The sequence below is a fragment of the Seriola dumerili genome, unplaced genomic scaffold, assembly GCF_002260705.1.
Source record: "Seriola dumerili isolate Sdu_G_001 unplaced genomic scaffold, Sdu_1.0 BDQW01000003.1, whole genome shotgun sequence".
NCBI classification, from domain to species: Eukaryota; Metazoa; Chordata; class Actinopteri; order Carangiformes; family Carangidae; genus Seriola; species Seriola dumerili.
The window spans coordinates 8090410-8118167 of record NW_019174258.1 but is presented as its reverse complement, the minus strand read 5'-3'; the positions used below and the strand labels follow the sequence as shown (position 1 = coordinate 8118167).

The window sequence follows — 27758 nt, the reverse complement described above, 5'->3', positions numbered from 1 at the left end:
TCTCCTTGGCAGAGCTGATTATCACAACAGAATTAATCATCCAGGGGACCATTTGTAACAAAGCTGCCTAGTGTCTACACTGGACAAAACAAACATTATATCTGTAATTATTGTCTGCCATTAATATAGCACAGTTAATTAGCACAGTAATGCCATTACACTAACCATCTTGACAATCTATAGCAATACAGTGGTGTCGCCTCTGTTCAACAAAGTTTCTTTCTATGTTCTGTGGAACTCAAATAATAATAATATTCTTATTCTTATTATAAACCTCCTAAGAGTATTAGTATAGCACTGCTAATAGGAGATGTATTTCTAATTTGTATAATGGTATTAGCATAGCAACATTGGCTGTGAAATTAAAAAAACATGTCATTTTTGAATGCAAAGTTTAAAAAGTAAACTCAAGTAAATATAGAGTAAATATTAGTGAATAACAATATAATATTTATGTTTATTTTTAATGTTTTTTTCCAATTTTCATATCACTGAAAATCATCTAAAACCTGTTATACCACTTTTCATCACTAGATGGAGGTATTGCCTCAGACACTGCAGTAGCAAGGTACCAGAATATGGAGGGGGTCCTCCTTGATTCATCATCACTCAAGCATCCATAGACCGGCTGCGAGCTGCCCATGCATTTGGTGCAATAAACAGTGATGGGGTGTAATTTTTGTTCCAGCTTTCAGAAGTAAATAGAGACACGAACAATATTTTGGCAGCCTACAAGACAGTTGGCTTAAATTTCCCATGCTTCCTATGAATAATTTGATAATTCGCACGATAATGGAGCCGAAAACACACAGACAGCATGACCAATTACTATTATGAATCTACTGTAGGGCCACTAAAATGGACAAGTCATTGAAAGCCATAACACCCAAACCACTGCGTTTTTCAGGAAACCACGCACACGCCATCAGTAGTCACATGTCGGACCCCATGCGCTACTGATGCATCCACGCTCCCCGATTGGCTCCCTAACTTTACCAAGCACTTCCACCTTGTTTCCGCATATCCTTCCGCGCGGTTCTTAGTTTTGTATCATTTATTGTATTTCCACAAGCGTAATACTGAAATAAAACACATATTTGAATAGTTACAGATGAATGTGGTTTATATGTATATCTTAAGGTAGTTCATTCCTTTCCAATTATCTATTTTCTTTCGGATGGATATGTCTCAGCATCCCTAGAAAGTAGTTCCGCAGAGTGAGGGACTAGGGAGATCACCTTGAGCTTGTCTCAGTGTAACAGCAGTGTTATCGGGCCACGTTGTTCAGCGAGGTAAGGTGGGTATCTTCAACAGGGGCTGCAGCTTCAGTGGTTATCGATACCCTGAATTGAATTAATAACTTGCGGGACACTTGCGTTGTCCCATTACTGCTTTAACAGTTTTGCCTTTTATAGCTGTAGCAACATCCTTCACGCTGGTAAGTCCGGGAATATGTGAGTCGGTCACTGCTGTATTGTATCCACTCTTTACTACTCAACTTCTTATGGAAATCATGTTTTAAAATGCCAGTACACCTGGACGTCTATAATTAGCCAAGATAAGTCCTGCTATGTTGGCTTAGTGTGTGTCAAACAACGTTATTCTTGAAATTGCAGTTAACGATGGATAAACTAATGTGTCCGGTCAGCTCTTTCTTTTACTATCTGATAACACGTTATAGTTACGATTTACTGCAAGCCGCAGTTATTACATTTAAAATTATGCAACTAAATTTGATGCGTTTAGTATTGAACGTTGAAGAATCGCTTCCTGTTGCCTCCTGTTGTGGGTGTGGCCGCTCAGTCCTCACGGCCTCCCATTGGTCAGACACCGTGATGCCTGTAGATCAGGAAAATGTGACGCAGGATGAGAACGTGATCTTTAGCGCATCGTCTCAGCTGTATTAAACTGTATTATAACAAAACGTTATTATGATAATTTGTTATCGTTAAATCGTATTATTATGTCATAAAACTTATAACATGAATTCACCTGAGTTAAAAACATTATTATTGCATTATTAGAAGTCGTGTGTCGTATTTCTTCCTGCCATTCACATGGCAGTTAGTCATTAGATAAGTTCATCACGTTCACCCTTCCATCCAGCTTTAAATAAACCCGAACCTCGTTCGTTATGCTGTAAGAAATAACCATCCTATGATAAATGTAATTTGAAGTGTGCCTCAGCAGCTTCACTGCAGTGGCTTGCTGCAGTGGTACTAAAGATAATAGGCCTTGTACTTGTACATGAGGAGCAAGGCTGATCTCACTCTGCCTTTCTAGGTTGCCAATAATTATTGATTTTATCTCTATGTGTTGCCCCTTTTTATATGATTACAATGTCATGTTTATAAGCCTGTTCCCAAAACAGCTGAAATAAGGTTATTTGACCAAGGCTGGGTCTTGTCTAAAGGTGCATGTAAAATCATAATGTCATATCCTTTGTCAAACATATCTACTGTGACGTGTGTAGGATATGCATAGGGCCTGCAGTGTAGCCTGCTTTGTTTTGTTGTAAGAAATAATTGTTTTGTGTTTAACAAAATTCTGGAGACACTGTCATTGCTATGTCCTTACTCGCCAAAGGCCCTGTTGACAAAATGGAGTCTTAATCCCAGGGGACCTGTCAGGTCATAATGTCAAGTGACTAGGAATTATGTTGAAGTGATGAGCTCAAGAAAGGGAAGTGGTCAGTGTCAGTCTATTACTTAAATCTAGGCTGTTGACCAAGAGCAGATAAGTTCGAAGGATTTCTTCTTTTCCCAAGTGATTTTAAGTCTCAGTTGTCATAAATCATCCCTTATGTCACAGTAGAATCTCATTTACTTAACAAATACATTTCAATCTCAAGTCAGTAAACTTTATCTGTAAATCCAGACTCCAGTATGCTGCAAGTATATACTATTAAATTGTAATTTCAGCTGTCACTGTTGATGTTTGCCTACTTTAAGGAGCACTTTGGCAAGTACACAGCCATTTGCAAAAAATGATAAGGTGGAGTTCATCAGCTACTGCAGTTAATGGATGGCAGAGCTGTAATTTTCTGTTCTGGCAGGAAGTGTCCTTGACCTGCTGTTGTGGTAAAATAATTTGAATGCAGCAGAGCCAGTGGTCAGTGCAGTGCAGGAGGCCTTTTGCAGCTGACACTGCTCCCATGCAGTCCTTCCCCAGTGTAGTCGCACATTTGATGACTAATGCTTTGTAGAGTCATGGGTTGGAATACTACCAATTATGGGTGTTCCATTGCCACTGCAGACACACTTGACTGCACTGACACTCCATGCGCTCAGTTTGATGTCAGGTGATTAGGTAAAATTATTTAACATTTGTAAGCCTATGTGAAATACACTGAATATGCACAGCATTCTGTATTATTGAACCCATGCAATACCTCATCTAAGTTTTGTGTTGGAGGCCTAGTTTACAGGCCTACATAGTGTAAATACCATCGTACATACTGAGTATTAGATTTCTACAAACAGACTCTGCATGCTGTGTTATTTTTAGTCAAGACTCTGCTTTTAGGCTTGGGGCATTGCAGGACCTACGTTGGTTGTAATATTGGTGTGATACTGCTCTGGTGTGTCGTCGTGGAAGTCTCATGTACGTCCATTATATCAGGTCATGGCGATTGCCTGGTCACAGCAGGCACACTCCGTGTCCTTTATCCTCATTGAAAGGATTTACTCTTGAGCTCCTAAAAGTGTCGTACGTATGCATGCGCACTGCAGCAGTCAGTTCTGCTTGGACTGCTGTTGCAGGAAGAAGTTCGCTCATTGGCATTTCAAGTTCCAACAGGCTGGGGTTATTGTGGAGGTCATTGGTAGTAACGTGCCTGTTTGTCCCCAGAAGGAACAGGAAGATCTACTGGTGGTATGTAGTGCAACCTGTAAATGGTACCTTGTCTGAGTGATTGTGACTGATAGAAACCATATACTGTCTCTGTGAGCCATGCTGGATGAGCTTAGTGTTATGTCACATCTATATCAGATGATAGTAGATGTCATGTCACCCTGACAGAAATCGTGCTGTGGCTGCTAATGATTACACACATATTTTTCCTAGATAAAAGAGAAGGAATTGACTAGAAATACATGAGAAGGTAGTAAGTGAGAATATGTTACCATAAGAGAGTATGTTACATAGGTAGATGTGTTGTGAAGGGATTGGAGGGGATTATTAACAGCCAGCTCTAAAGTTAGCCCTGCATCTGTGTCAGGGTTACTATGGCTGCTGTTGGCCTGTGGTGGCTGCTCACTGGCTTTTCCAGGGGTCAGACACGCTATCCATTTTTGGCAGTGGGCCATCCTGGTTTTTTTGTTTTTCCATAACAACCAGGAACAGGCAAACTTGATGAGAGAGGCTAAGACATTACTGCACTTCATGAAGAATGGTTTCTGCCTGAGTTTCTGATCTTTCTTTTTCCCGTGACATTCCCTCTGGTAGCTCCAAATATAACAACTCACATGAGGATACAGGAAGTATCTCAGGTTGAGTTGCAAGAGAATGACATTGCATTCAATGCATTCAATTGATAAAGATAGATGTTATGACTATTTTGCTAAGCTTGACTGGAAATGCATGGAAGTTATGATTCAAATGGAAAAGAGGGAAAAAAGTACATATTTTACTGTCACTATTTTGTAGCAATGGCATTCAAAATTCAGTTATGTTTAAAAAAAAAAAACAACCTAAAACTACTTTTTACCATGGCTATATTTTTGGACATGTAACTGTTTAGTAGTCCATGCATGTGGTCAAGTAGCAAAACAGCTTGTAAGGAGAGCTGCCTGAAACTTAAGCTTTGCCTTTCCCTCAGAACCAAATGTGCATCCCCTTTCAGTTTTGCAATTGCAACTGTCAGTATTGCATTATCTTAAGAATTACATTAAAATGTGAGGTTGGTGATCCCTCCAAAAGCAGGCCAGTTATTTCCTGAATTTAACATGTCAAGATAGGTCGTGATTTATTTTTACTGTTAAATTGTTTTGTCAAATACCTTCATAGGTTACTATAATAATTATTGAAAATATGCAACAGGGAAATAGCATTTGCTCACATTTGAGAGGCTGTAACAAGCAACCGTCTGATATTTGTAATGGAAACAACGCTTAAAACTATTAACTGATTATTGTCATCATCGGGTGTTTTTTTTCCCCCCATCATCAGTGTGCCAGAATTTGGAATGGTCCACTTCTTGTATTTAACGATATGAACATTTTTGCAATAATGCCAATGTAGCATATGCATTTTAAATTCAATTAGGTTTCCTAAAAATGCTCTTACATAAACGGTAAGTTAAGAAAGCAAGAAAATTATTTTAAAAAACAAAAAGACTGCTCCAGTAACTGTGAGTATGTCAGACTCTTTTCTCCCCTCTGCAGCCTTTCCCTGTGGTTCGGCCCACTCGCATGTCTGCCTCTAGCCTTGTCATGGTTGTGTGTGCACAAGTGGGGATGTGACTGTGCTCACGTAGAGCTCTGGTCTGGCACTGGTCTCACCCATTGAGTGAAATGTTACATCATTACTCAGTGGCTCCTGTGAAGGAGCCTGTTGGCATCGTGGCAGTGCCTGGAATCCCCCACCATGATGCATTTGTAGGTAGAATGTGATGAGTAAGAGGCAGTCAGACCGTAAATGTTCATGATGAATGCAACATATTTTCCCCTGAGACTAACTGGGACTAAGTAGTCACTTTGTAATAGAAATGCAGAATCATCCTCAGTCCCTCAGTGGCCTCATGGAGCAACCTTTTAACAAATTGTTTTTTAATTATGGTAACTGATATTACATGTCCAACACTATACATAGTAGACACCCTAGCTGGGTCCTGCTGTACGTATTGTTTTCACAAGGACCACCTGGGATTAGAAAAGGATAAGGGGGTTATGGCTCATTTGTCAACCTGCTGCTCCTGTGAAGAAACAACTAGTCAGAATTTTCTTTGTTGAAGTCCACTTCAATGTATAATTCAAACAGAGGGAACCTAATCTATCCACTGGATGGTTTGGATTGTGCCCTTAGTTGGCACCTGAAAGAGAGTCATTATATTCTTAAGGTAATTGGTTAACATTTTCATAGGGGTGTTGGTATATTCTTTTAATCACTTTTACATCTCTTGTACATTGCCTTTATTTTGTAAATGTTGTTTTACTTTCTTTAGTCACCATTAGCTCCCATTTTATTCTGATTTAATAATAAATTTTTCTTTTTTATTATAAAAAAACTTTCTTTCCTTTTTTGGAAAAGTGTCCTTGACATTACTTTGCTTACTATTCTTAATAGGAAAATGCTGATAATGAAATGTAAAAACAGTGGATAGTGTGCACATGGACCCCCACATGGGATACAGTAGCATGATCAGTGTATTGCAGTGGAAAAATGTGGCTGCATACTTACTTGTTCTTCATCCCAGTTTCAGTAAAGATTAAAAATTTGGCCAAATCTTTACCCAATTTTTGTTTGAATCAATTTCCTACTACTTGCCATATCACTAGATTTACTGTTCAGTCAAGCGTTTCCTCCTCAGTCTGTGGTGTGGTTATGAAACCACAGCAGTCAGAGCCGTAGTAGAAGCAGCAATCCTTATATCTATAGAGAATCAGTGCTACACTCTGCTCAAATACACCTTGTTGGCTGTTTGTTGAAACCTGCCTGAATGATATGTTTATGAGATTATACAGTGCCTCTGATAATTCTGTCAAAAGAGAAAAGGAAGTTTCTCAGGCAAAGCACACACCAATACACACCGTGCACCCATGACGCTATTTAGCCGTTTACTTCTGCACAGGATGCTGTCGTGTACAATGTACTGTTTTTTTTCACTTTTCTAGTACAATGGAATTTATGAAAGTGTCATTATGAATGCTTGGTAATTCCAGCTCTGTAGATGAACATTGTGATGGTATCGTTGCTATGGATGACTCAGAGAGAAGTGGGTAGGGGAAACAGAATCTGCACAGTGTAGCAGCTAAATAAGCTACACCACTCTCAAGTGTTAGCCTTAGCTAGTTCTTTCATGTATCAAACTGCAAATGTCTGGCAGCTGCCTGAAAGGGCTATAGTGTTTTTCACAGTTGTCACAAGTATATATTTATTATCTGTCTGAACTATTGGTTGTGTAAACCTACCTAAAAGCCAAATAGTAACTCAACAAAAGAGTCTTGTGCAAAGTACCTCACAATGACCTATTATTTACATAGAATTGCAGTGGTTACATTTCATAAGCCTAAACTTAAATTGTCTTTAGCCTTTAGCTGAGAAATGGATAATTTTCAGCTCCCAGTTGTACTGCACTTCGATGTCTGCAACCAACATAATTCAGTAATTGATTCCCACAGGGACATTCACCTTACTACCACAAGGTCAAGATAGATGCATGTTGCCAAGGAAACACAGCAGGGCAGATACCTCACTGTCAGCCTGCTAAGTCACATCAGTGCATCTACAGTGCGAAGTTTAATCCTCCTGTTGGCCAAAGGCAATTAAATTTTGACTCTTCATGTAATCTAACAGCCACCTGATGCATACAACTGTCTTCTGTCCAAAGTCCTATTCTATTTTAAAAATCGGTTTCAGTTTAGAGACTTGTAAAGTGGCTGTTAGATTTGAGCCAACAGTGCTTAACAGAAGAAATCTGTTGGTTACATTCACTGTATAAATTCACTTTATTTTTCTTTATTTTTCTTGCAGGACTTCTCCAGTTGCACCAGTGATCACCATGCCTCAGCAAAAGTCAGACATGGGCTCTGCCTTCATCCAGACGCAGCAGCTTAACGCTGCCATGGCTGACACCTTCTTGGAACACATGTGCCTGCTGGACATTGACTCTGAACCCACCACTGCACGCAACACTGGCATCATCTGCACCATTGGTTGGTCTGCATTGCTGGTCTGCACGCTTAAACACAGAAAAAACTTTTACTTTAATTCAAACATAAGGAAACATGCTTTCTATTAAACATGCTATAATAATAGCAGTGAATTCCTCAAGAGAACACTTTAAAAGCTAATTAATTAAATGAAAGGTTATTCATACAGTTAAAGGTTACTTGCCTGTTGCCTTGCATAGACATACGGTTGCTATAGATGCATAAAATGAGCATCACAATCATGTTGTCCCATTATTAGACCATATGTATTAATCACAGCTGTTCATTTATAAATAAGACTGAGCAATAACAATAACAAGCAGTGAACTGAATAAAGAACATCCCGGTACAGAAATGGGAACCTCATTTAGCTGATTTTAATTCTGGCTGTTGAAATTTGGGTTGAGGTTGCTGCACAATTAATTGTGCACCTCTATTACGAGGAGAATTAAATAACATCAAAATTTCAATCCCTTTTCTTTCAATGACTGCCTGCAGGACCAGCCTCTCGTTCTGTGGATATGCTGAAGGAGATGATCAAGTCTGGAATGAACATTGCCCGCTTGAACTTCTCACATGGCACACATGAGGTGGGTCTTTCCACAACTGTCTCGACTGTGTAAATGAGTTGGGCAGGTACAGCTAACCAGTCAGACTGTTAAAAGTCACGTTTAAACTGTGCTGATAATTTCTGTCAAACATGGTTCTGTGCTTTATCTCAGAATACCATTGGTTGGTTTGTTGATCTGTGAGGCAATCTTTACTGTTTCTTGTCTAGCTTCTTTTTTTTTTCTTTGATTTTCACACAGGTTTGGTAACTCTTTGCACAAAGCTCACAGTGAACAGTCACGTAATTCATTATGAACTGCAATCAGCTTGGCACTTTAAGCAAGACTAGACCAGCCAGCATGAAAGGAAAAATAGTGCTAACTTAAGATTAGAGTTTGGGCCAGCTAAACAACATCAAGTCATAAGTGATGCAGCCTGACTGAGTCTGTGTGTCACACAATAACACATGTCCTGTAAGTTATACGAGCTGCAGATCTCACCCGAATGCACCTAGGTGTTTATTATCTGTGAACAGAAAGATATGAGCAAAAGTTAAATTTTTAAGTTGCCATTCAAAAGCACAAGTCAAAATCTAACTAATTTTAAAGGTCAAGCTTCCCTCTTGACTATACCCATTTTAACTTTAAAACAAACAACTGACAATTGGCTAATGAATTTTGTCATCTGTCAGTACAAGTTCTCCAAAAGCCAGATGACTTATGATACCACTTTGATCTCTTGGCTTCTCTTCTGAAAAAGACTGCCTAATAAGTTCACTGCTCGGGCAAACCTAATAATGCATGGCCAGGTGACTTGCTTTTATGCCCAAATTCAGCTCAGGGTAGTACAGAGAGAGGACACAACGTAAGTTGCAACTTAAGACAGTTACACAAAAGGTGGAGGCCAGGGGAGAGGGGGACTGGCTGATTGTCAGCAGTTTGTACACTGTAAACGAGCAGTCACTCCAGGTGAGCTGAACCCACAACCTGACTCTGCTCTCTAGGCTCCTGCAGGGAGAGGGTCATCATATATCCAATCCAGTATGAGTAATGGGTCCATTTAAACCATATAATGACATTGTTGAGATTCAGCAAGAAGCTCATAGAATTCTTTTTTTTAACTTTTAGATTTGTTCTTGCAAAGAAGAATATCCCGCGCACTGCTCTTGCTCAGCATCACAAAACCTTTATATTCACAAATGTAATTTCATAGCAGAAGCATAAATTTACATTTTGTGTAGATGTATAAAAACTGATTCCATTACAAACATTTAACTGTCCAAGAAAAATGATTAATTCTGTTTGAGATCTTTGAAGTCCTCCTCAGTACTGCGCTTTGTGTGGGTGTGGGTATTTCAACAAGTTTAAATGTTCGTGTAGATTCAAAAAACTGCAAAGGAAACCACAGCTGTGTTGACTTGAGGTACTATAAATACGTCATCTGTAGCTTCCTGCCCTGTCTTTATCTCCTCAGCAGGCAGCACACCTAGATTCTGGAAGTGTGTGTGTACACAAACCCACACCAAGGTCAGTCCACTTTCAGCTAAAGTGGCAAGTGGGAAGTAGATTATGTTGCAAATCCAGTAAGACATTTGTCTTAGACCAGTATTGATAATATTGATTGAAAAGAGAACTGAATCCATGTAACTGAACATTAACTTTAGTTTCAATTTACGTTTATAGGGAAAGAATTATAAACCTATGGACCCAGACCTATACACATACCTACAGTAAATAGTCACCTGCTCTAAATGTAGCATTGTTCATAAAAGACTACAATATCTACTTTGCCTCCTCCTGTAATAAAATGCTGCAGCACACTGGACACACACACACATACATATATATTGTATTATTGTCGTGAGATCATCCAGGTTTTCTTTTAGTCATAGTGCAGTGAGTGTAGTGTAGCTCAGTGTGTTGCCAGTGTGAAAGGTAGCCAATGTGATTACCTGCCACTTAAGTTATTACTGAAAGCTCTGTATACCCAGGTGGGCAGCATAAGCCATGTGCAGCAGACATGGCAGTCTTCAAAGTAACAAACATTCTGCTATGTGTTCATTAGCCTGCACTAATGAGCAAAGATGGCTGCATTAATAACATGACGGTGCTGAATTTCTCTGAAGTTCTCTTCCAGAATTTCCCACAGCATTCCCAGGCCCATTTCCAGGCCTGCCGTCATTGTTTCTATTGTTTCAAATGGAATTTGTCGGACTGTGTTTATGGTATAAACAGTATCAGACAATGGGTAATGATTTCATGCAAGTCTCTTTGAACATTTATGACTGAGGTTTCATCATATGACAAAATATGACGTGTGCTCAAGGACTCATGCTACAAGGACATATACCTCTGATGACATTCTGTATCAGTATATTGCTACTCTATGTGATACTGTATGATAGGCAATCTCTCAGGTTTAATTTAATGGCATCATTGAATGACACTTAATTTGCAAAGCATTTTAATTTAAAGGCTCTCCGTTTTTCTTCTTAGTGACAGTGACTCTTAACATATCAGTGAGGGTGGTAGGAAAAAGAATATGACCCCTGGTGATGCTGTCAGTATGACTCATGTTTATGACCATGTGAGTTGTCAGACGCACCTTTATCTTTTGATTGCCCTGTCTGACCTTTATGTCTGTTCAACAAAACTTCTTATGCCAGTGCCACGGCCAAACTGTGATTTCTTTTCATTCAAATTTGTGTCCTAGCAGCAAAGGGTTGGATAGAAACAGAGCTTAGACGTCACAGGTTCTATAACTGTGTGTAAATCAGTATCTTGCTTACTGTTTTTACTCTGGAGAAATTTTAAATGTGTAACAATGCTCTTCCTTTCTGCAGTACCATGCAGAGACCATCAAGAACGTGCGTGAGGCATGCGAGAGCTTCGAGCCTGGCAGTATCCAGTACAGGCCCATTGGCATTGCCCTGGACACCAAGGGCCCAGAGATCAGGACTGGCCTCATCCAGGGAGTGAGTTTAGCGTCACCTGTTCTCCCTCTTCACACCAATATCGTACTCTTTATAATGACTGTAGTAGCTGTTGATGGCAATCAAGAACATTTTACTTGAAAACTAACTGGACAGAAAGTAAAACTATGTCTATTAATGATGTGACAGAGTGGCACAGCTGAGGTGGAGCTGCAGAAGGGCAACATGATCAAGATCACTTTGGACGATGCTTACCAGGAGAACTGCAGTGATGAGATCCTCTGGCTTGACTACAAGAACATTACCAAAGTGGTGGAACTTGGCAGCAAGATCTACATTGATGACGGACTCATATCCCTGCAGGTTAAGGAGATTGGTGAGTGGCGGCGAGGCAAACACATACAGTAAATCTCTTGTGATCCATTAGAGGGTTTAAAAAAACACTGCTATCTCTTAATACCCAATGAAAGACTCAAGCTCATCTATATTGTATTTTCTTTCTCCAGGCTCTGATTTCCTCATGTGCGAGATTGAGAACGGTGGCACCCTTGGCAGTAAGAAGGGAGTGAACCTCCCCGGTGCCGCCGTCGACCTGCCTGCTGTTTCAGACAAGGACGTCAAGGACCTGCAGTTTGGTGTGGCCCAGGGAGTCGACATGGTCTTTGCCTCCTTCATCCGCAAAGCAGCCGACGTCCACGCTGTCAGAGCAGTGCTGGGAGAGAAAGGCAAAGACATTAAGATCATCAGCAAGCTGGAGAACCACGAGGGTGTACGCAGGTGTGTATGTGGATGAAATGTTTTCATTGTGTCTTTTTTTTTTTTTATGTGTATGGTTCAGTAACTCTGATGTTTTGTTTGTGCTGTGTTGTTTATCTTATTTTATTTATTCTTGGGTAGGCTGAGCAACAAGGCCAGATCAAAATATTGTCAATGTATGTGAATTCTTGTGGTTATGAAGACAAAGTTCCAGCTTTGAAAAATTGTGTTTGATGAAGGTCCCATGATAAGTTGTACTTTGTGATTTAATTGGTTGTAATACCTTGTCTGTCATGCAGATTTGATGAGATCATGGAGGCCAGTGATGGCATCATGGTTGCCCGTGGTGACTTGGGTATTGAGATCCCCACAGAAAAGGTCTTCCTTGCCCAAAAGATGATGATTGGTCGCTGCAACAGAGCTGGCAAGCCAATCACATGCGCCACTCAGGTCAGAAAATAGCAAAGGACATTCTGTTTTTTATAGGCTAAATTTTCCAAGGAGGTGTAATTGAAAGAAAAAACAGTGCAGTCTCAGTGTAATCTCGGTAAAACACACTATAAACATTCATTTTGTTTGTACCACTCAGAGGCTGTCATGTTGAGATTTGTTTATCTTCTGAACCCCTTACATCAACACCATTCAGATGTTGGAGAGCATGATCAAGAAGCCCAGGCCAACCCGCGCTGAGGGCAGTGACGTAGCCAACGCTGTGTTGGACGGCGCCGACTGCATCATGCTGAGCGGTGAGACCGCCAAGGGAGACTACCCTCTGGAGGCAGTACGCACGCAGCACATGGTGAGTTAATGTATACTAAATATAACAATAGTGAACACTGGGGGAAAAAACAAAAAAACAGTGGTATGCTTTAGTAAGACCTATTGATTGGAAAAATTAATTAAGTTTACATGATATTGCATGATTTGTCATTTTTAATTCTTAAAAAATGAATTTACAGAAAAAAACATTAGCATCTAGTGGGAGATAGCGCTTTCTTGTTTCCTGATTTTTGTGTTCCTCTGAACACATCTTTTACTTCTCCTTCAGTTGCCCAGTGACACAGCTTTTTTTCCACTTGGCCCAACAGCTGCTCAGTAAAGTGTAAGCAGGAGTGTTAGGCCAACTGGAAGTGACTATCAATTAGTTGATCTTTCTATCCACTTATTTCCACTTTGTATATTCACTGGCATTCAGGTGTTCTTTTGAATAATCAATGAACAATTAATCACCATTAAGAAAAGTGATCATTCAAAAATGAAGATATTAATAGTATAACCTTATTCATGCTTCCTTAGGATAATGGTTCCAGCTGTGCTGGTGTTTTAAATTGCTTAGATAATTCCCATACAATATGGATAACTGTACCAGAGTTTTTCCATAGAATAGGAACACAGTAAAAAAGTGTAACTTACCTTTATGACATGTTGGGACTTCTAAGTCCACCTTAACTGAAGGAAATGCCTGTCGCCTGCACCTCTTCATCTAACAAATTCACTTCGGCTGCTCTTTACCATTTCTTAATTTACTCTAGTATCCCCCAGACTGATCCACCCAGTTCTTGTCAATAAGGATTTATGGTGCACACAGAGAATAACTAAAGACTGGTGAAGAGGGAGCAGGAACAGCAGTTTGGAGTTTGTTTGTTTTTTCAATCAGGGACAGACACAAATATAACACCTTTTTGAAGTCTGAGACCCAGAAGTGTTAACCTCCTTGACGAATGCTTGCATCAAAATCACAGTTATTATGGATGGATAATGCAGCTAATGCTGTCTTGCCTGCCTTTCATCGTTCAGGCCTTTCTTGGCTAACCTACACTGTCCTTGGCTATGCTCTGTTGTTAGCACTGCTATGCAGACCCAGGAGTGACTCAGCAGTCCTACAGCTCCTGTCTTTGGACTCACAGCCCTTATACTGAATTTGCATGGGGCACTTCACAATCCACAGTAAAGCACAGCTTCCATTGACATGAGACCAAACATTTACAGAGAGGACTAGAAAAACTTCACAAGGACCCACTCTGTTTCTAAGCCATTTTTTCTGTTGAGCTTTGTCTTTTTCTCATCTACCTGAGTCATACTTCTCTTGTTCATTCTTCCTGACTGTTTTTAACCATCTCTTCACCTTTGTGTGCAGTGCGTAGTATCTCAACTCCCAGCATGTTTTTTAACTCCCAGCTGACACAAGTCAGCTTTTTTTAATAGTAAGTAAAAGTAATTTATTTTGTGATTCTATTTTATTAAGCTCAGATCTTACATTTTGTCATTAGTTTTTTTTTATCTTAAGGATGAATAGTTTAAAAGGTTATTTCAGCTGTGCAGTTGCCTTCCTTCCAGATTGTATTGTAATACTTTACATTTAATATCTTCTAAATGGTTGTGCTATAATTTGGACTCTTGGATATGTTTTAATGTTGATGTTTTCCTGTTTCCCCCCCACTAACTGCACACCTAAACTCCTCAATGGCCAATGTCCATCCTGTCCTTCCCTCTGTCCCTTTTATCTTCTGTTCTTCTTGTGTCTCTAACATTGTCTCTCTCTGTTATCCATGTTTCTGTCCTTTTTTTTTTTTTTTTTTTTTTCATCCATTTTCCTCATTTTGCACCTGTGTGTGCCTGGTGTGGGAATGCTTTTGCTCGATGCATCTTGCCCTCACTTGTGCCAGATCGCTCGTGAAGCCGAGGCAGCCATGTTCCACCGGCAGGTGTTTGAGGACCTGCGTCGTTCCACACCGCACTGCAAAGACCCCGCTGAGGCTATTGCAATCGGCGCTGTTGAGGCCTCCTTTAAGAGCTTGGCCTCTGCAATGATTGTGCTCACAGGCTCTGGAAGGTAGGCAGGTTATCTGGTCCTGGCAGGTCGAGGAGGACACTGATACTGTTCTCAAGGAGTCTGAGAGAGGGAGAGTAGGGCCAGACAGGGACTGACTGAGGAAGTAACTGGGAGAGCCTGGCAAACACCTTGGGCAGACTGCTGGTTGTTTTTTACCCATGTGACCAAATTTTGAAAAGCAAAAATCTGGTGTTAACAGGTAGAAATGTATACATTAGCCCAAAGATTTCTCCCATTATCCCCTTGACTGAGGTTTTTGGGCCTCTGTATTTGTTTAAGTGCTTAAAGGAACCATTAGCCTATCATGTCCCCAATAACTAAACCAGGAGTCTATCTCAGGGTTTGCCAGTCACTCCCAGTGGTGTGAATGACTCGGCGTGCTGTAGTGGTGGCGTGCGTGACTCAGAGTAACCCCCCCACCCTTCCCTCACGGTCCTTTGGTGCTCAGATAGCACGAGAGGCCGAGGCGGCCACCTTCCACAGACAGCTGTTCGAGGAGCTTAGGAGACACTCCCAACTGACCAGAGACCCGTCGGAGGCTGTAGCTGTCGGAGCTGTAGAGTCATCCTTCAAATGCTGCGCTAGTGCCATCATTGTTCTCACCAAGACTGGGAGGTAAGAAAGAGAAGGAAAGAGGTGAAATGATCCTGGTTCCTGAAGGTAAGGTGTTGCCAAACTGTCACTCTGTGTCTAGCACAGCTCTTGATTCTCCCTCAAGCACTTAATGTGCTCTTATAGATCCCCTCTCATTTTAGTGTGTGTGTGTGTGTGTATGTCTGTTGTGTGATGTTACGTGGGGTGGGTGGAGATAGCAACAGATTTCAAGAGTGAGAGTGTGGGGTTGTCATTAGTCCAGTCCCAATTTCTACCCTACACAGACTTTAAAAGCACCTGGTGTGACTTTGCACCTTCCTGCACTCACGTTTTCACAAAGTCTCAAAATGCAAGGCTGCCATTTGATATGAGATCTAATTAAATTAAGTGCTACATATATATCAAATCATATCAGAGGATTATTTGAAACCATTGGTTGTACACTTGCTGCCAAATACATCTTAAATAAACTTGTGCTTGCCAGCACTTTTTATGCTTACTGGCATTATCAGACATCTCTGTTTTTAACACAGTGCTATTAATTGTGGGTAATTCCTTCAAGAATGTGTGAAGCACTGTCAACTTCCAAACAGTTGATTTCACAGCGGGGAAGTCCTGAGCCTTCAGAGTCTGCTGTTTGAGATGAACATTTGGATTGGGTCACTGACTTTTGTTGTCACTTACTATCACTGTCCTGTTATTCTTGTAGCACGTTAGGGCAGGACAACTCAACATCTTTGTTAATTGGATGGCAGGGTTTTTTAATTTTTAATTTACATGTATCAAGTATTAAGGTGACATGACTTGTATGACTTGAATTTGTTGCCATTTTGCTCTGTAATCATCATAATTATGTGGTCATACATTTGTAATCATTAGTTTAAAGGAAAGCACTCAAAATGTGAATGAAGTAAGGTAATCTTTTGTGCTCAGCTTTATGTATCTGTGTGCATATGTGCAGGTCCGCCCACCTGATCTCCAGGTACAGGCCCCGTGCTCCCATCCTGGCTGTGACCCGTAATGCCCAGACAGCCCGCCAAGCTCACCTGTACCGTGGCATCTTTCCCGTCCTCTACACCAAGCCTGCCAACGACGTGTGGGCAGAGGACGTCGACATGCGTGTCAACTTTGCCATGGATATGGGTAAGGACTTGATATCCTAACTCGCACCCTTTATTCAAAGTGCAGAGGAACATACTGACATAAAGTTGTGTAACTTATTAGAATCCCAAGATGAAAAACAGCATAAATATTATTGCTGTGAAGATCTGAGCCAAGACCCTGCTGAACAGAATTTAAGATGCCAAATAACATTTGCTTGAATGTTTTATGTTTAATCTTCTAGGCAAAGCCCGGGGATTCTTCAAGGAGGGAGATGTTGTCATCGTCTTGACCGGCTGGCGTCCAGGCTCCGGTTACACCAACACCATGCGTGTTGTTCTGGTGGCCTGAACAGCCAACAGGGCTGCTCCGCTTTCTCCCTCCACTTTCCTCTATCTTTCATAGTTCTCCACCCCACACTCCACTCCAGCTGACAACCCTTCACATCCAACGTCCAGGATCACAGATTCCACCCCTGAACAATTTATCATTTAGGCAATAATGGAAAAAAATTTAAAAAATAGTCTAGCCTTCCGTACAATTCCACTTTATGTATCCATTCCATTCTCCTCGATTCTCTCAATCAAACCAGTCTTCGGGGCCTCAGATGAAAACACCCTAACCAGAAACTGCTGTATTTATTCACTCAAACATTTGTACAATTAAAAGCAAGTCCAAGAGTGAATGCATCCTGGTTTGTGTGCATGTGCAAACTGGTTCTTGTTTAGGTGGGGTTGGTGATGGGGCAGACTGATCTTAACAGAGCACCTTGACTGCTGTAACAGTTTATTAACCACACTCCTCCCCCGACTGAAAGAACAAACTTGTGGCATCCTAAAATCAAAGGGCTCCTCCTACAGTGCAGCCTCGGGTCCACCGCTCCACCAAAACAGATCCTTTCTGTCTGTATGAAGTGTCCTCTTTTAAATGCCAGCTTTCACTGTATTTAAGTGTATCTGTAAGTGTTGCACTCCTAATCTACTCCAGACAATGTTACATTCTATATTATACTTGACTTTTGTGAATGGTGAAGTTTTGTTTTGGGACATCCAATACTACTTATATTTTGTCTGACAATAGAAAAATGTTAGTTTTGGATGTCCTCTCCAGAGGTGTTTGAGCTAGTTACTGTATTGGTATTATTAGATGTGTCATAAAGCCTTTACATTTCTTTGCATTTATATCATATCTAAGTTGGCACTTATGAATCATGTGGTTCACTAAAGTTGACTGATATGAATGAGCACTTTTAGGGTTTTTTCACACGCAGGACTGATATATGGATAAAGCCCTGTCCCTGTCTTTCCCAGTGGGTGATGGGTAGAACCCCTTTGCTAATCTTTCTCCTTCTACGTCAGTGACCCACTGTAGCTGTCTTCAAGTGTCTGATGTGCATTTTGATTGTAATGCTAGAGTGTCAGAACTAACTAAATGTAAAGGGGTATTGTAGTGTTAAGCTGGTGTACTGAGCTGTCCTACAAGACTGGATTTCCATCAATAAAAGAGATGAGCACCTATCTTAACTCTGCCTTGCAAATGTTTTGTTTGACAGTGGAATAATCACAAGTTGAGCACCACAGTAAATTTACACCAGTTGAAGAATTCAGGTGAAACATTGTGAAAAGACAAAAAAGTTAAAGCATAATCACAAAGATACTGAGAATCTTTTTATGAATAAGCAAACATTTCAGTGTTTTATTGTGAGGTTAGACCCAAATGATCCAGTGAGGTTGTGGATAGGTTTATGATGAGCTTCTTTATCTGAAAACATGAACCCTACTAGAGCTCACCATGGTCAGCCACAATGACAAGTAGAAGTTGACTCTAAAAAAAATGAACTTTCTTCATCAAGATCACAACATCTTGCATTAACTGCTGGTAGTGTATGGATGTAATGCAGTGTATCACTTGTAAAAATAAGAGCAAATTAGTGTCTATTCTAAACTTGTTGCACTGCAGGGAATCACAATCTTGAGTATATGTTAAGCACTCATTGGCGGTCCTGGCTGTACACCACCCCCACCTGCTTTCGAATCTCATCCTCCAACTCAGCCAGCAGACGAGAGTCAGCATGAGGCATAACTGCACTCTCCTTCAGCCCTATGTGGAACAGACATAGTGTGAGCACGTACACAGTGTACTGTCAGGTCTACATGTACAAACAGAGTACATGGCCGTTATGAGTTTAGTCTCTGATGCCACCTTGTGTTGAAAGTGTGTATAAGTGTCACAACACATTCAGAAAATGTACGTTTTAGATATTGTGTTAATATATTAATTCATTTCTCTATTACAAAGGATACAGAGTAAAACATGGCCATACCTTTGAGCAAACACTGGCGAACCTCCTCTGCTTCATAACGCATCCCTGTGCTGTTGAGGAAGTTGAGAGGCAAATAGGGTTCAGGCACTGGGTACTGAGTCCCCTTTCCATGCACCTCCAATGATGTGGGGCACCACATGTGGGCAGGGACCTGAAAGAAAAATATATAGTTACAGCATATACAGTACATACAATGTGTGCAGTAGATACTTCTCCCTCTTTGTGTTACACAAAGCATTTTTTTTTTTTTTTTTTTTACAACACCCAATTTCCTAATTTCCTTCCTAAATTTCTTCACAGATGACCTTGGTTCACTTACTAACTTTCAATTGTATTCTGAAGATGCCAGTGTGCACAGTGCAAATTGGTATTGCATTTCAGACTGTTTGAATTTTATTTGAATAAGCGGCCTAGCTGTGATGACCCACCTTAATTGTGCCCTTTGTGCCAACAATAATGGCATCATTGGGCAGCTGTACAACCGAAGAGCAGGAAAACACAGCCATTCTGTTCTTGGAAAACTTCAGAGTGACAACCACAGTCTCATCCACTCCTGTAACAACATACAAATATATGATGCACATTTGACAGAGATAATAAAATCAAATACATGAATTTTGTGACATGAAATAAAATGCAACATGAAGGGAGTCATTTCTACTGCATTTTATACTGAAAAAGAATAAAAAAAACTTTATTGTTCCATAAAAGAAGTGACACAGATAAGATCTCAAGTCTTATCACACAGGTACACGCACTCTCTTAATTCTTATAGATTAGGGATCATACTGGCACAAAAGCTGGAGCAAGAACTTTACAAGCTCAAACTTAAAAACTCCCATCTGTTAACACATAAGCAGCTGCAAGTGAGGTCAATGAATCACTGTCAACCCTGTGAGTCGGGGATCACAACAGGTTTCTTTCTTTACTCCTGAGACTGACACCATGTGAGCAAAATACTTTTTTGGTAAACATGTCACAGTGAGGGAAGTCCAGAATGAACCACATATTTTCACCATTGCTGGTGAACTTACATCACCGATTCGGTACGCTATATTATTGAGTAAGTGCAACACTTCCTCTCATGCTAACTGACTGGTTAGTTGTCAGTTGCTTTGGAAAAATATCTATGAGATGCCTCTGGCCTGGTTTTTACTTACCCGTATCCAGGCAGATTCCAGTGGCTTGTATGCACTCTGGCTTCTCTCCATCATACACCATGCATATGAACTGCAGGCAGTAGATGCCAATATCTAGTATTGCTCCTCCACCCAGCTCCTTCTGCGTCGCTCTTGGTACGTGCATCAATGGCACGCCAAACTCCGCTCTGACCATCTTTAAATCACCCACCTCCCCCTGGGCCAGAAGCCTCCTGATCTCCACAGAGGCCGGGAAAAAACGGGTCCAGACAGCCTGGAGCAAAGGAAAAGAAGCAGTTCATACAGCCACATTTTAAACATGAGCTAGGGTTTGGTTATTTAGTGACTTACAAGTTTCACAAATCAACTCAAAATAAGTCTAAAATTATTAATGAGGGTTTGCACGCTCATTTCAAGGTCTTCTAAGATATTGTTACTTGGTTGTTTTTCTGACTTGTGACCCTGCTAACTGGTGAAATCATAATGAAACCATTTATTTTTTAATTTCTTAGTTAAATATGATTAAGACAAGTAATACTTTATATTTTGACAGACAGAAGCAAGAATTGTAGGCTTATTAAAAGAAAAATCCGTGAAATCATCTTGCTCAGAGTGTAAAGTAAATGTAATGCATTTGATCAAATATGAACTTCATTGTCCAATGATGCTGCAGGTGAGAACTGGAGAAGAAGAGAATAGATGTTTTTCTTTTTGCTCTGCTCAATCCATACCTCCATGAGGAAGACGTCGTTCTTCTTGGCAGAGGCCAGGATCTCCTGCACCTCCCTGGAGTTCATGGCCAGCGGCTTCTCACACAGCACATTCTTCTTGGCGTTCGTAAAGAGCAGACAAGTGCTCAGATGGAAGGGGTGGATAACTCCAATATACACCACATCTGCACACATGTAAACGCACAGATCAGAGAACGTCCTGTAGGAAGACACTGACACTGAACTGGAAATTAGCGGAGATTCACCAGAGGGTTAGGGTTAGAAATAACAAATGCAAAGAGCTATCAACCAATCAAATTTGACCGTGGAACGACAAAAAAACTGACCAATGTTTGGATCTCTGGCCAGCTCCTCATAGCTGCCATATGCTTGAGAGATGCTGTGCTTTCTGGCAAACTCCTGTGCACTCTCTAACTTGCGAGCTGCCACGGCCACAACCTGTGAATAAAGTTTCAAAGGATTATTTATTGCAACAAGTTGCTCTGCCCTCACTCTAATAAAAAGACCCACCACAATCTATGTTGCAGCAGTGTTTACTCCAATGCTGATATAAAGGCTTAATTCTGATGTCTTCCGAAGTATATGGACGCATTATTGCCTTATTTAATAAGGCCATGTAATAAGGCTTATCACATTTTCCCGCATAGTCCAATAAAACATCTAATCTCCTGTTAGTTAAGAACTCTGCTTTTCTCAGCCTTTGGTGAATGGGTGCAGGCAAACATTGCTAAATAAATTAATTAGCTCTTGCTTTCCAGAATAACAGTCTCCCACTCACATTCATTTTAGAGCATGAGAGTCTCTAGATCTAATTTTAGCCTTTTAGTTTTCAATGCCGCAGTTTTTTTATTATACTATTGTATTATCTGAGGCTTGGTTCGAGTGTTTTCCTTGGTTTAATTATTGCTGAGATTAGAAAATTATAATAATTAAGATAGAGAATAATAAAAAATAAAATAATTTAGATTTGCACACATACCGTAATTACTGGATTATGGACAGAGAAAGAAATCTTTAATGCGCATTTAGTTCCTGTTTTACGGTATGAAAAAAAGTAAGTAAAATGTAGGAAATGTGGCTTACAATGTACACAAGCCCACTGACATTTTGGACGTAGCTTTCTGCTCGCTGACTGAAACTGCAGGTTTCAGATGCACAAGAATATGTGTATTTAATTTATTTTGTTACAGGTTTTTGACTTAAAATCAGCAGGAACATCAGACGGACAGTCCTCACGGAGGAGCCTCGCTGAGTCCTGAGTTATGAACACGATCGTGTATTTGTGTCTACACTATCACACCTGCTGATACTGATACCTGATGGTCTTCAGTGGGCAGAGTTTTCAAGGCCACAGTAAAATCATGACTGATCCGCCCCGCGCCGCAGATTCCCCACCTGGTTGCCATATTGGAAGAGGAGTGAAAGAATGAGAGGCGTCTGCCTATGCACTGCAGCAGAGGGGCGTGACTCTAAAAGTGGGCGGAACTATAACTTACGCAGCCTGCAGGCGTATCCGTTCGGACAGAATGGGTTTAATGACAGTGGCTGCAATCTGCCACAAGGTGGAGATACAGTATTAGTTTAGTTTTCAGTGTGTGACGTTGCACAAAAATAACAGGATGGTGATGGTTTGTTGTTTACAGAGCGAAAACGTGACCTCCAGATAGTGATCATAAGACCAAAATACGTTGTCTGATCTCTTCCTCCTCCATTGTGGGAAGCTCCCTGCCTCTAATCATGACAGCCTTTTACATATTTCAACTCTTTTGATTATTGTACTCATTATTTTAAACGATTTATTAATTTTTAAAATCTACTCTTTACTATTTGACGATTTGCTTTTAACCTTACTTTGTATTTTATTCTCACCACTGATTAATAGTGTGAATTCTTTATTGTGCTGCATTGACAAAAATAATCTATCTATAATCTATTGTCTATTATATATTTTCACTTGTCTGTGTTTTATTCTCAGTTTGAATTCTACTAATAGTGGGTTCATTTTTTTTCACCAGAAAGTATCATGTCATTGTATTTTATATTGTGTAAACTGTACAACAAAATTAAAAGCTATTATTGATATTCACTTTCCACTGCATCTCTTGTATTACTTTTGATTCAGGATGGATTTGTTTTTGTGAATGTAATCACCAAGAGTGGTTTAAGGTCAGAGGTCAACTACAAAATAGTCCCTTCGGTGCAGGTAAGAGCTGACATGCACAGGGATATTTTGTTAGGGCTGATATTTATCATGGCTTGAAACTGGGAGGTTGATTTATTCAACTTCATATGGTAAATAAGGTTGGTTAGGCTGTGGCACAGCGTGATATGTATAGAAATAAATAATTATGTGAAAATAGTTAAGAAGTTAATGAATAGCAAATTAATCAACATCATCAAAATGTGCCATTTTTGCATTCATGGGCTGCATCGTGTATCAGTGAGACAGCCAATGAGCCCAAAAGGTTGAGAACAAGTATTAAATGAGCCGTGCTCTTTGCTGACTCATAAAGGCCTTTCTCTGTGCTAACCTTGAAAAGCAGACAGTGCAACCTATTTCTGTACGGAGAGAGCATGAATCTATTTGTAAACCGCTGCAAGGGTCAGACATGACAGAACACTTTGATTCAAATGTGCCACTCGAAGTCTCTTCTCCTCTCCAGCGGATGATATTTGAAATGAAACATGGCTTTCCCAATCAGTCCTTTATTGGATTCATCAATCACACGCCTCACACACCCCACAGTGACAGCTGGGTTTGTCTTTAAAGGGCCTAGGATTTGATTACAGGATGGTGACACACGACATGGTTGCTCGGTTTGTTTACATTGTGATTTGTTTGGTTTAAAATATGTTTTCAAGCCGAGATTTAGGAATCTACAAGGTGACTTTACATTGTGACTCTGAGGTAGAATTACTGTGTTTGGAGCTATCATGGGTGAATCTATATGATAAAAAAGAATATAGAGAGAATAAACTCTGTAATAACAGATGTACATGTTCTAATAATTTGCTGGCTGTATCTGTAACTCAGTAGCAGTTGAAAATGTTACTCTCAATGACACTGCGTCTGCTCAGGCTTTGTCACACAGTGCCATGAGTGAGCTGCTTATGCCAAAGATCCAAAGCCTGCCCCGAGCAGCTTCCTCCGTTCCATCTGAGTAGGTTTAGGTCAGGTGAAACAGCTCGGCTTTGGAGTGATGTCACTGGCTGTCCTGGCTGAAGACAACTCCCACCTGTTTCCTGATTTCATCCATGATCTCTGTCAGCAAGACAGACTCTGCCAGAGGCATCCGTGGGCTCTCCTTAAGTCCTGTGGATGAAGAGGAGTTTAACAGGAAAATCAGACACGTCACAAAGACACTTCTGTTTATAAGCACGGTTAAATTATGCACATATAATTATATTCGCATAAATTATGTCAAAGCAAAGATGTAAAGATTATGTAAATTAAAATAGGAAGCAAAAACACAATAGGAGTGTAATGCTGTATAAGCTAGAGGACTTTCCAAGGACTGATAACAGTGGATTCTGGATCAGTCTGATGCATTCCCGGAGCTATGTCAAGCTCCAGGAATGCAACGGTTTCACCGAATTGCAGCGTCTTCCCTTCAAACTCACCTTACCTTTGAAGCAGTGATTCGCGCCGTTCAAACTATTTCATCTATTTGAAGACAAATACACTTTCCTTTTATCATGACCTACCCTTAAGCAGGCACTGCCTAACTTCCTCTGCCTCGTAGCGAAGCCCGGTGCTGTTGGTGAAATTCAGAGGGAGGCGTGGTTCAGGCAGAGGGTACTCCATCTCCTTGTCGTTCACCACTAGTGTGGTAGGGCAGTGCATGGGGCCTAGAACCTGGAGGCCAAAAAGAAAATCACTCATCCAATGCAGTAGGTATGAGTTTGTCTGAAATACTTCTATTTAATTAAACATGAAAGTAATTATGGGTTATCTCAGTGTTTGCACATCTCAATCATTTCTTAATCAAGTAAAAAGCTCCTGTACAGGACTAGCAAAGCGTACTTTAACGGAGCCTTTAGTGCCACTGATGACAGCATCGTTTGGAAGTCGTGCAGAAATTGAAAAGGAACAGAAGGCCATCCTCTTCCTGGAGAACTTCATCACCACAACCACTGATTCATCCACTCCTGCCAATAAAAGGAAATATCTGTATAACCAGTGAAGGGAAGATAAATGAATGAATGCTAACAATACAGCTGTTGATATCGTTTAAATTCCTATTCAGGTTCCATTTTTAAGTTCAGTTCACTTCAGGTCATTTTTATCAGCACACCTCAGTGAGGTCAGTTCAGGTCTATTCAGTTTTGCTTGCATGACTTTTTGATTTAAAAAAAAAAAGAGAATCACAAATATGCACTATGTTTTTTTTTGTATATTGATTAAATTATCAAATATGTTACATAAAGGTCAGTAAAAGATAAGGAAATGTTCATTATATGTATGGTGTGATTGCCCCACATTGAAGGATAACTTGTTGTGAGACATTCAGTTACATATTCCCCTGCCAGTTTTACAGTATTACTGTATTCTCCATGGAGGATTTGGATTAGTCTGACATTTTAAAGATAAGTGTGGGATTTGCTGTGTGATGAATTCTTCCCCGAGGTGTTTACATTTTAGACAGTTCATTTAAAAATGTGATTTTCTGCCTAACTTTCTCTTGCGTTACACAAGAGGTGCTTCTTTTCTTCCTGTTTTTCTTTAATGGTGAACAGTTTAAACGGCCAGTTTATGATCACTGATTCATGCTATGTGTTTAATGATATTAATCTATATCGCACCTCTGCTGCGTGACCTGTGTGCTGAATCATACCTGAGTCAAGCAGCACCCCTGTGGCCTGGACGGACTCTGGCCTCTCTCCGTTAAACACCATCAGCACAAACTGCAGGCAGTACACGCCGATATCCAGCAGTGCTCCTCCGCCCAGCTCCTTCTCCACCGAGCGGGGGATGTGCAGCTGGGGGGAGCCGAAGTAGGCCTTTACCAGCTTCACCTCCCCTACCGCCTCCTCCGCCAGCAGCCTGCGCACCTCAGCGTGAACAGGGAAACAGCGGGACCAGATGGCCTGACAGGGACAGAGGTGATAACATTGCACCACTGTGCACCACAGTTTAAAGTGGAGTTGCACATGAGCAGCAGTTTATTACCACAGTTCTCCACTATGTGTATGAGTACCGTGGCAGATGTGCTGGTCAAACATAACATGACAAGATGTTTTCCTGTACCATGAGCCAGAAATATCCCAGGACATTCAAGGTTTTGCTTTGTGCATGGCTTCTGATCCAGCTCCCAGCAAGGACGTAAGTAAGTGTTTACCAAAATGTCAAACTGCTGCTTTAAGATTCATGATGAAGTTTGGGGCAGTTATTTTGGCTTCACAGCCTCACATACTGATTATTAGATAACCTAATAGCAACAATATTCAAACGCTTTTTCTGCATTTTAATACATTTGCATTAAATTTCACAAGATACGAAACTATTACCTTCCAGTTTTCGTAGCCAAACCCAAACTCTTCTTTCTTTGTTGTTCGGACATACAGCAGCTACTCCTATGGCCAGCAAATGGCCACTAAGCAAATGACTGTAACCTCTAAACCTCACCTCCATCAGGAAGACGTTGTTTTTCTTGGCGGCAGCGACGAGGTCTTTCACCTGTCTAGAGTTCATAGCGAAAGGTTTCTCACACAACACGTTCTTTCCAGCCTTGAGGAACAGCAGACCAACTCTCCAGTGCTCCGTGTGCAACACTCCCAGGTACACAATGTCTGTGAGGACACATATGTTCCAAACAGTAACGCCAACACACCATTCTCTCTGCCTTTGCAGCCAGGCTGTTCCTTGCTCTTAACTCACCTATGTCTGGGTCGTTGGCCAGCTCCTCGTAACTGCCGTAAGCCTTAGGAATACCGTGCTTCTTGGCAAAGTCTTTGGCGCGCTCCAAGCTCCTTGATGCAATGACTCCTATCTGTACATAGGAGAGAAAAACACACAGACATTCATCACAGTGTTGCTCCGTCAGCAGCTCTGTTCACCGAAAAGAGAGACATCTTGTGTGACAATGAAGATGTAGTGAGCTTGTTTTGCACAGAGTACCTGGTGATCTGCAGGAGGCAGAGTCTTCATGGCCACGCTGAAGTCATGACTGATCTTCCCGGCACCGCAGAGTCCCCATCGGGTTGCCATGTTGAATTGGATGGTAAGCGACAAGTGAACGGGGTGATGCTTCGGTAAAGATCTGAGGCCGGTGGCGAGTTGTGACCTTGGCAAAGGTTCAGGAGAAGAAACGTACTAAACTGTCATGCCTTAGCACCAGCAGCACATCAGCGAGAAGGCTCCTGCATTTATATGCTGGGGAGGCAGGGTGTGTCACCTTTCTTCCCTTGTTGGGTTGTTGCTGATACAGGCCTTTCAGTCCAGGCCGAAGTGCTTTGCTCCAGTTGGTTCTAACAATGTGTAACAGGACTATCATTGGGGCTCTCTCCCATCATTAACACACAGAGGGGGAAAAGACATTGCACAGTTTAATGTGTACAGGCCGGGGTGAGGGTTCACCTTGCCCTAAGATCAGCACTCTTCTGCTGCAGTACCGGTCAAGTATTAGAACCAGGAGCAGCTTTGTTTTGTGCTGAGAGAGAGAGGGAGACACTGATTAGCCTGCGATGGTTTGACTGCCACACAGAAGCCAATGATTAAACCAGAGTCTCGTGGAGGTTGCTGGGATAAATAGATATGCTGGGTTCACAGAATGCTCATGGAGCCCACAGCAGGGCAATTTAACTGGCCGGTAAGCTGAGCCAGGATGACTATGGAAAAGCATCAGCTCAGTTGCCCTTGAGCTAAATATTATCCGTTTAGCCAGACAGGCGGTTGTGTAAACTCCCTGCCACATGCTGCCAGTAGAGGA

General features: G+C 41.0%; 3 protein-coding genes across 6 annotated transcripts; 1 reads left to right on the top strand and 2 right to left on the bottom strand.

Annotated features, from left to right (window-relative positions):
* Positions 1–1199: 1199 nt before the first annotated feature.
* On the top strand, positions 1200–18159 carry LOC111222362 (pyruvate kinase PKM-like). 4 transcript variants are annotated; one of them, XM_022746097.1, is made up of 11 exons: positions 1200–1297; positions 7693–7874; positions 8370–8461; positions 11263–11394; positions 11542–11728; positions 11859–12129; positions 12408–12558; positions 12755–12907; positions 15390–15556; positions 16497–16678; positions 16881–18159. In XM_022746097.1, exons 2-11 carry the CDS (start codon positions 7721–7723, stop codon positions 16985–16987), a joined length of 1596 nt encoding a protein of 531 aa, XP_022601818.1. In that variant the 5' UTR covers positions 1200–1297; positions 7693–7720; the 3' UTR covers positions 16988–18159. The 4 variants fall into 4 exon arrangements, with proteins under 4 accessions (XP_022601818.1, XP_022601797.1, XP_022601803.1 ...); XM_022746076.1 differs by lacking the exon at positions 15390–15556 and adding an exon at positions 14775–14941; XM_022746082.1 differs by lacking the exon at positions 15390–15556 and adding an exon at positions 14775–14941 and having other exon boundaries at positions 1222–1292.
* A 138-nt stretch (positions 18160–18297) lies between these two features.
* Positions 18298–22259, bottom strand: LOC111222353 (trans-1,2-dihydrobenzene-1,2-diol dehydrogenase-like). The gene is made up of 7 exons (XM_022746065.1): positions 22146–22259; positions 21156–21267; positions 20830–20993; positions 20120–20372; positions 19388–19512; positions 18960–19110; positions 18298–18736 (listed from the first exon to the last, which is right to left on the bottom strand). The coding sequence occupies exons 1-7, from the start codon at positions 22233–22235 to the stop codon at positions 18627–18629; spliced, it is 1005 nt and encodes a 334-aa protein (XP_022601786.1). The 5' UTR covers positions 22236–22259; the 3' UTR covers positions 18298–18626.
* A 1299-nt stretch (positions 22260–23558) lies between these two features.
* On the bottom strand, positions 23559–27145 carry LOC111221353 (trans-1,2-dihydrobenzene-1,2-diol dehydrogenase-like). Its single transcript, XM_022744717.1, has 7 exons — positions 26948–27145; positions 26708–26819; positions 26456–26619; positions 25665–25917; positions 24854–24978; positions 24535–24685; positions 23559–24142 (listed from the first exon to the last, which is right to left on the bottom strand). Exons 1-7 carry the CDS (start codon positions 27035–27037, stop codon positions 24033–24035), a joined length of 1005 nt encoding a protein of 334 aa, XP_022600438.1. The 5' UTR covers positions 27038–27145; the 3' UTR covers positions 23559–24032.
* Positions 27146–27758: the final 613 nt, after the last annotated feature.

What these genes read in the sequence shown, in the direction of transcription:
- LOC111222362 (XM_022746097.1), top strand. Translation starts at nt 7,721, where the DNA reads ATGCCTCAGCAAAAGTCAGACATGGGCTCTGCCTTCATCCAGACGCAG. An exon ending in TCTCACATGGCACACATGAG is followed by an intron (nt 8,462 to 11,262) that starts GTGGGTCTTTCC and finishes TCCTTTCTGCAG; the next exon opens with TACCATGCAGAGACCATCAA. An exon ending in CCTGCAGGTTAAGGAGATTG is followed by an intron (nt 11,729 to 11,858) that starts GTGAGTGGCGGC and finishes TTCTTTCTCCAG; the next exon opens with GCTCTGATTTCCTCATGTGC.
- LOC111222353 (XM_022746065.1), bottom strand. Translation starts at nt 22,235, where the DNA reads ATGGCAACCAGGTGGGGAATCTGCGGCGCGGGGCGGATCAGTCATGAT. An exon ending in GCACAAAGGGCACAATTAAG is followed by an intron (nt 19,111 to 19,387) that starts GTGGGTCATCAC and finishes TTTTTCTTTCAG; the next exon opens with GTCCCTGCCCACATGTGGTG. An exon ending in TCGCCAGTGTTTGCTCAAAG is followed by an intron (nt 18,737 to 18,959) that starts GTATGGCCATGT and finishes TGTTCCACATAG; the next exon opens with GGCTGAAGGAGAGTGCAGTT.
- LOC111221353 (XM_022744717.1), bottom strand. Translation starts at nt 27,037, where the DNA reads ATGGCAACCCGATGGGGACTCTGCGGTGCCGGGAAGATCAGTCATGAC. An exon ending in ACAACGTCTTCCTGATGGAG is followed by an intron (nt 25,918 to 26,455) that starts GTGAGGTTTAGA and finishes TGTCCCTGTCAG; the next exon opens with GCCATCTGGTCCCGCTGTTT. An exon ending in AGGGGTGCTGCTTGACTCAG is followed by an intron (nt 24,979 to 25,664) that starts GTATGATTCAGC and finishes TTTTATTGGCAG; the next exon opens with GAGTGGATGAATCAGTGGTT.